Here is a 7947-nt window from a genome sequence, read left to right on the forward strand (position 1 = left end):
GGTTCTCAGAATCTGTGTGCTTCATGCACGCCGTAAAATACGATGAATTGTTTGTGTTTGTGAGATAAATTAGATTGGCTGCTTTTTATTTTCCTGCTCTTTTTAAGAGTAGAAAAAATGTCCGCTATGGTTCTGGGTACAGGGTTTGTACAGAAAACCACACACAGAAGATGGATTTAGAGAAATGGATTTGGGAAATTTCAAATACTCATGTAAAATATCCATGGTTATGGAAAGAAAAGCTGTATATATAACAGTATATACAAAAATGAGTCAAAACTACGAATGGTTCATTTGAAGTTTTGAGGGTTTTCAGAGGAAGGTCTCATAATAAGGTTTCCCTCATTGCCCAACGTCTAAACTTCTGTGCTTGGAAAACATTAGCCAGACTGCGGCTTTGCAATGTGAAAAAGTATTTTCATACAATTTTGGAGATCCCCCCCCACACACACAACCCAGATTTCAGTCCCACGCCTCTTTTGTTAGATCTGTGGGTGGGGGTCTTTCTGGTTTCAAATGTGAATACAGTGTGCAAAAGCTGCGCTGATCTGGTATGAACGAGCCGCGCTTAGTGAAGTAAGAACAGAGGTGGGGAAGAGGACAGGAAAGGGGGAGACAATTATGGTATCAGGACAGATGAGCATCTACATATCTGTGGGGGGTTGCTGTCTAGGTTGTGAAATTGCAAGATGTTGCAGATGCTCTTGCAACATAATCTGGAAGCATTTCATGTTTTGCCTTTTAGCCATTTATTTACTGAGAAATCATAATAAGAAAATGTTTGATAGATCACTGGTTTATAACGTAAATAATCTGAACTCCTCAAGTCGTGCAATGCATAGTTTAGAGTTGCAACATCCATTTACAAAATGTTTGTCTTTATCCTCCTGAAGCACTGTTTATTAAGAGTGAATACTTGTGGCTGTGCAGGAGTGGTCAAATCTTTTGCAATACTGGATTTTGCATTCGTTTCGAGACGATTTACTTTGTTGTCAAAATACCTAATTATATACATGGTGTATGATTGTGTCATATTTCAAACATGTGGTTCAGTGGTTAAATGTAAATCCCATGTATGTCGTCTATGAATATGTCACACAACATATAGTTTTTAAAACAGGATAATGACATAGCAGACAAAGACAGGGACTTTTTGCTATAAAACCATAACATAAAGTTTAATAAAATATCTCCTGTTGGCATCGCGCACCTAAGATTCAACTTCATATTTAAATAGTGATCGTGATACCACACTGAGTAGCCTTATGAGTCATTATCTAAATGTGTCAGTAACTTTTAAAGAGGAAGTGAACATCCTTTATTCATCACAGCTACACCTGGGGACAGAGGGAAAAGCCCAGATGACACATGTACATTTGTACGATTATTTTTTTTCAGGAACAAGGAAATAGGAATTGAATGTTTATCAAGTGATCTGTCTGTGATTTTGTTCCACGAATTAAAAGAAAAAACGTGCTCGTGTTCCATTTGAAGATGGCATTATGTTCACTTGTCATGTGATATGGAAAAGGCAACATGTGGTATCATAAGATAATCTGTTTTCATTTTGTCTCTGTAACGTATTGCAATTTTAGCTTCTCTTTGCAAGTTGTGCAGAAATGCTGTTTGGCGTCTTTTGCAGGCAAAAGAAAGCTGCTTAGTTCACACAAGATTAGTAACATAATAGCTGTTGTATCACTAATGTTAAAGGACCTACATTGTAAAAAGATTGTTGAGATTTCTATGTATTTTTTATTATAAAGGTTGGGGTGCTATAAACTGTAAATACTGTGGAAGTATCAGAACATTCAATCCACAGATAAATTCACACAACCCTTATTCAGAAACTGTGCATTTAATAGAAATATATATATAGAAATAAATAGAAAGTGGTGCTACAGTGCCATTACAGTCATTCCCCGGCTGCAATGATGCTGCAGAGGGTGAGTAGTTATTTTTCTTTGAACATTAAAGCATGTAAACGTGTTGTAGTAGAATCCCAAAATACAAGTGGAAACCTGAAAACAAGCATTTTTTTTTTATCTTTAAATCTTAAATAACAAAAAAGGGAGTTAAGAATAGTTAAATATTATAAGATTTACGCAGGTAGAATAGGCCTTTTGCAGAGTTTGACTTGTCACAGCAGGGAGAGCACAGGTGTGACTGATGACATTAAAGATGGCGCCGTTCCCCTGTAAGTGTTTCAGAACGCTGTGTCAATGGACCAGCATGCACACACAGGGCCTTTTTCATCTTAGACATTTTAACATGTCACAGTAGGGAAAGCACAGGCTTGACTAATAAAATGAATGATTGGCCCCAGGTACTGTGCATGCTGGCTTGCTGTCACACTGTCACTGCTTACTGGGTCACTTTAGTAGGCCGATGTATAACAGTATGACAAGTCCCAATTTCTGCCTATATCTTATGCTATATCCCTATTCCATACCACATTTTTTTTTAAATTATTTTAATCTGTTTATTGATCCCCAATGTGGAATTACAATTTACACTCTGTGTCCACACTTTGTTAGTAATCACACATAGTCCTGAACTTCACACAAACACATGCTCAGGATCTATACATGCACTAATGGAGAGATGTCAGAGTGAGTGGGCTGCCAGCTGAACCAGCGCCCTGAGCGGTTGGGGGGGGGGGGGGGGGGGGGGGGGTACGGTGCCTTGCTCAACAGCACCTGGCAGTGCCCAGGAGGTGAAGTGGCATTTCTCCAGCCACCAATCCACACTCCGTACTTTTTGGTCCACAAAAAAGGGACTTGAACCAGTGACCCTCGGGTTCCCAACCCAACTCCCTATGGACTGAGCTACTGCCACCACTACATTTTGATGCTTATGTCAGTTCTTCCCAGTATCCATATTCATTTATACTTTTTTTGCTGTTTGTATAGACTACAAGATATCAATTCAACTGTTTCATACGCAAACAGGAAATTATAAAATACTTTGGTTCAAACATGCTATTATTGTTACTAATGCATTCCAGTGTTAATAGCATGTTTATGTTGAAGTTGGTTGGGGTATAGCTCATTTTAACTGTTTAATTTACTGTGGGGTAGTTACACTTTTTGTTTGATGGTCATTTATTTTGAGTGGAACATGTTAATCTGCCAAGTAGCTAATAATTATAGCTTTCAAATAAATGAGTAGAGTAAAAAGCAATCTAACATGAGGATGTTTTCTGAAGTATATTACCATGGAAACGAAGCAGGCCTATGACACCGGATGAAGTTCGGATCCCATTAGTTCAACTTCCGGGTGAAAATATTGTGCATGAAGTAAAATCTGCTTGCAAATTCATTTGGACGTCTTGGCCACCTTAAACCTGTGAAATGTCCCGAGGCTCAAGTGCAGGGTTTGACCGACACATCACCATCTTCTCTCCCGAAGGAAGACTCTATCAAGTCGGTCAGTATGCGGATCTGTTTAGACAAAAGCCGGCTTGCTTGTTTGCTAGCTAGCTAAATGCTCTGTCATGGTTCGTTTAGCTTGGCGTCTAGCTGATAAATTACACCCCGCTAAGCGAAAGAAATATCATATAAAGTCTTACTTGTGGTGTGCCTGATGTTATTTTACCTCTATTTTGCTCATGCTTCAATTAAACAAAAAGTGCGACTCATAATAGCTAGCTAGCTGGCTAGTAGGCTAGTTAGCATGTTTAGCATTGCTGTTGACGTTAGTCGAGCTGATTCATTGTGTCAACTTTCCATTGACTCAAATTTTAGGCTTAAGTTTAATTTAGTTTACTTTTTCCTTTCACTAATGCTTCTCAATAATGGTAGCAAGCATTGATAGGACTTAAAGTTCAAATCTACTCAAGAAATTAAGCACATATACGTTGTTTCTACAGTTTAGGTTTAGCTAGTTAGTGAAATTGAGCCTATCTTTTCTTAAGATGGACTGGATATGGACAGGACTTGTGTTGATGTCATCTTGTCAACAACGTTTAGGAGACAAATCCTGAAGCTGCTCCACAGTAAATTTACAAAACAAATCTTATAAGGGAGATCACCTGATTTGCAGCCATAAATCCTACCAAGTGCCAGTAATTTGGATGCATTGGATGCAACATCTCAACCAAAACGTGGCCAATCGGATGACATCCTCTTTTTCTTAAGTTTTCAGTGCTGATGGAAACAGTTGTCTGTGTTTGTACATCTTGACTCTACTGTTCAAATATCATTGAATAAAAGTGCTGCTTGGTTTTGTTTCTAGTCCTTTACATGTATTTCAGTTGTCGGATTAACATCTAACCCTAAAGACACCCTCCTGTTTTGCTTATTTTCAGAATATGCTTTCAAGGCCATTAACCAAGGTGGACTCACGTCAGTAGCAGTCAGGGGCAAGGACTGTGCAATTGTTGTAACACAGAAAAAAGTACCGGTGAGTTGACATCAGGTCTTTGTTTTCACACTACTGTGACAGTGGAAGCACTATGACCATCGTGAACTCATGTCTGTGGTGAATACAAGGTGCATGGTAACTGATAACACACTCCCTTTACGCCCATCCCTCCCCCCATAACATCCATACTGACCACATGTGGAATTATTGTATTCTCATGAAACCTTGAAATGATTAATTTATTTGTTAGTGAGTCAGTGTAGATCATTGTGTCCATTACGATGCACTACAGTTTCTCTCTACTGCGACATCTTAACCTACTGGTAAAATACTTTTACATTTTTGTATGTAATATCACGTTTTAAAGGGGCTGTACTTGTAATATAAAAAATAAACAGCGGCAGAGATTGCCTCGACAAGGCTCTCACAGACAACACCGTTGTTTTTTCACTACATGCAAGCACGGAATAGAAATGCTTGGATTACAACACATACACGCACACACAAAGGGAGGGTGACTCATTCTTTGGTCAGGACACCATTACTCGACTATATCTTTACTTATTATTATTGCTTTATTAGTGTTTTAAATGTCGAGCACAGCCATATTTAAAGGGAATGATTAGTTAGTATGAACATTTTTGAAATATTGACAGATGTAAATCACGCTTCTAGAAAAGCTCAAAGTGCATTTGATACTCGTATTTTAATGCTGCTGTGCCACTTATCACACGTATATTTATTTTCTTTCTTAAAACAGGACAAGCTTCTGGATGCCGCCACAGTCACCCACCTTTTCAGAATAACAGATAATATTGGATGTGTAATGTCTGGCATGACTGGTAAGAAAATGACTTCTCACTTGGCAGGACACCTGTTTTTGCAGTTGACAAACCATGTAAATAGTTGCATTGGTGCGTACTTTTAGCTGTCTGTCATTAATTATTAGGGTTTATTGTCTAGGAATTTATCATTGTAAAATTGGATTCCAAAAATACTATATGCAAAAACTTGGGTAAAAATTGGATTTTGAAATTGCATAATCAGCAATGTGTTTGTATTGTCACTAATTATTCTTTTTGTTGAGTGTTGCACGCTGTAAACTTTCCACAGTTGTGAACAATGGTGGTCAGCATTTTCTTGCAGCAGTTTTTGGCGCATGGGAACACAAAAACCCAATGAAAACCCAAATTGAAAGTAATGAGTCTTACGGATCATTTGACATCTCTGTTCTTCTCACTTACAGCATTAACTGTAGCTGATGGTTTCTCTTTACAAACAACTAGACATCAGCGATTAGAAGTACCGATATGACTAGGGGACAGTTTAATAGGCGCTTTGAACAAATCACCCACTTTTCCCTCCTTTTCACCCTGCTTTCTCACAGCTGACAGCAAGTCCCAAGTCCAGCGAGCTCGCTACGAGGCAGCCAACTGGCAGTACAAGTACGGCTATGAGATTCCAGTGGACATGCTGTGTAAGAGAATTGCTGACATCTCACAAGTCTACACGCAGAACGCTGAGATGCGACCACTGGGCTGCTGTAAGCATATTCATTCATTTACAGTCTGGTTTAAGTAGGGCTAGGTGGCGAGTTCAATACTTTTTAGGCACAGACCGAAGTGCCTCTTTAGTGTTGAGTATCAAAACTGCCTCGTCATTCAATACCAAATTTCAATACCTTAGGAGTAAATCTCATCAGCGTCGGTGAGCCGAGTCTATATCCAAGACATTCAGCTTCCGGGAGTGGTCCGTTGCTGCCAGAAATTCTGCCGGATGTCTGTTGCCTTCTGCTTTCTTTCTGTTGACATTTTAAACTTTGGATTTCTGAGGACTATGGTTACCTGCTCCTCAGATCTCTGCAGGGTGAATCCAGACAGCTGAGTCTGTCCACTCTGAGTTTGAGTCTGTGATGCCGTGGAGGAAGGTCAGACATTGCGAGATTAGTGAGCAAATAAGCATGCAGCGTGTTTCTGCCTAATAATGCTTGTGATTGGCTGTCTAACGTTAGACGTCTTAGAGACATGCAGGAAAAACTACATTACGCACAGAGACAGGGCTCACGTAGTAGGATCTGAAAGATGAAGGATTTGTGCTGTAACGTTTTTTTTTTTTGTTAAAATATTTTTTTATGAAGTTGGTATCAACTTGGAAACAAAGGAAATAACTCCCGCACTCTGCTCTTGCTATAGCCTCTCCGTTTATTTACAAAAAAAAGTACGTTCTGCTTTGGCATTAGAATACTATAGGCGCACAACACTGTAGCCAAAAGTCACCGTCGTCGTTGCTGTTTTCTGCAGGTATGATCTTGATCGGCGTAGACGAGGAGCATGGCCCCCAGGTGTACAAATGCGACCCCGCAGGCTACTACTGCGGCTTCAAGGCAACCGCCGCTGGAGTGAAGCAGACAGAAGCAACCAGCTTCCTGGAGAAGAAAGTGAAAAAGAAACTGGACTGGAACTTTGACCAAACAATTGAGGTACAAGACATGTCCTTACACGCATGTAACACAGGTTGATAAGAGAGGAATGTGGAAGGAACCTTAGGGTGGTTTCCAGCTGTGTGGCTTCTATGATTACAATGATTTTAATGTCAAGTAAAAGATTAATTGTGATGTAATAGAAATATCATAATCGCAATCTTATCTTTTCTTCCCTTCAGACGGCAATCTCTTGTCTGTCAACCGTTCTCTCCATTGACTTCAAGCCCTCTGAGCTCGAGGTGGGCGTGGTCACAACGCAGGACCCCAAGTTCAGGTAAAAGACGGGCGTAACGGGGGGATTTGGAAAACACCATTTTGTTACACTTGTAAGATGAAAAAAAAGGACTTCATCATTCAAAATGATCTCTCTTATATAACCTTTTGGTTTGCAAAGTGAATTTTCCCAAAGTGTTTATTAATCAGTTGGTCATTGCTGCTAACATGGCGCGTGATATATCTAATGGTGTGTTCACGCCAAACATGAAGCGAGCGCAAAGACGCAGATTCGTGTATTTTCGCAAATCCGCAAATTCAACTCAAGCAAGAAATACACTATCAGCATTGCATAGCATGGCCCAGATGTATTTGAACGTTCAGAGAACAAGCATTTAAAAAGTCTTGCGAACAGACTTGACAAAGCACAAATTTTGGTAAGATTATTTACAAATCGGCGTCACAATGTAGTTATTACTGCATACTCTTCATCGGTTTTTTCGCAATTTGCGCTAGAAGCGGTAGTCATCCAGTCACACTTCCTGGAGAAGGCGGAGAAATTCACTGTGCTGCGTGCGCCTCCAGATGATGGTATTGAACCCAGACACGACAGCGTTTAGTTTTCCCGTGTATCTGGGACTTCCACCACAGGTGCAAAGCAACAACACTGGTTATTTTGGCCATGGTTAGTGGCGGAAAGAAACGCTGGTGCCTACAGCTCTACAAACAACAAATGCAAATAAACACAAAAGATCCCAATATGATCCTACAGTCAAACTAGCATGAGTAAGGCTGGCCAATGTGGAGAACATCTAATATCCCAATATTTTTGACCAAATACCTCCTATCGATACTGCAACTATATTGTAGTGTTGACTATTGGTGCTTTC

The 7947-nt window shown here is 39.8% G+C and overlaps 1 protein-coding gene across 1 annotated transcript in view; it reads left to right on the forward strand.

Annotated features, from left to right (window-relative positions):
• The first annotated feature begins 3219 nt into the window (after positions 1 to 3219).
• Positions 3220 to 7947, forward strand: part of LOC116706185 (proteasome subunit alpha type-6) — a 5569-nt gene continuing 841 nt past the window's right edge. The window contains exons 1-6 of the mRNA XM_032542874.1: positions 3220 to 3426; positions 4307 to 4401; positions 5123 to 5204; positions 5750 to 5905; positions 6663 to 6841; positions 7024 to 7118. Of these exons, the coding sequence (XP_032398765.1) occupies positions 3351 to 3426; positions 4307 to 4401; positions 5123 to 5204; positions 5750 to 5905; positions 6663 to 6841; positions 7024 to 7118 (683 nt within the window). The 5' untranslated portion in view covers positions 3220 to 3350. The remainder of the gene's footprint in view (positions 3427 to 4306; positions 4402 to 5122; positions 5205 to 5749; positions 5906 to 6662; positions 6842 to 7023; positions 7119 to 7947) is intronic.

The sequence above is a fragment of the Etheostoma spectabile genome, chromosome 18 (genome assembly GCF_008692095.1).
Source record: "Etheostoma spectabile isolate EspeVRDwgs_2016 chromosome 18, UIUC_Espe_1.0, whole genome shotgun sequence".
Lineage (NCBI taxonomy): Eukaryota > Metazoa > Chordata > Actinopteri > Perciformes > Percidae > Etheostoma > Etheostoma spectabile.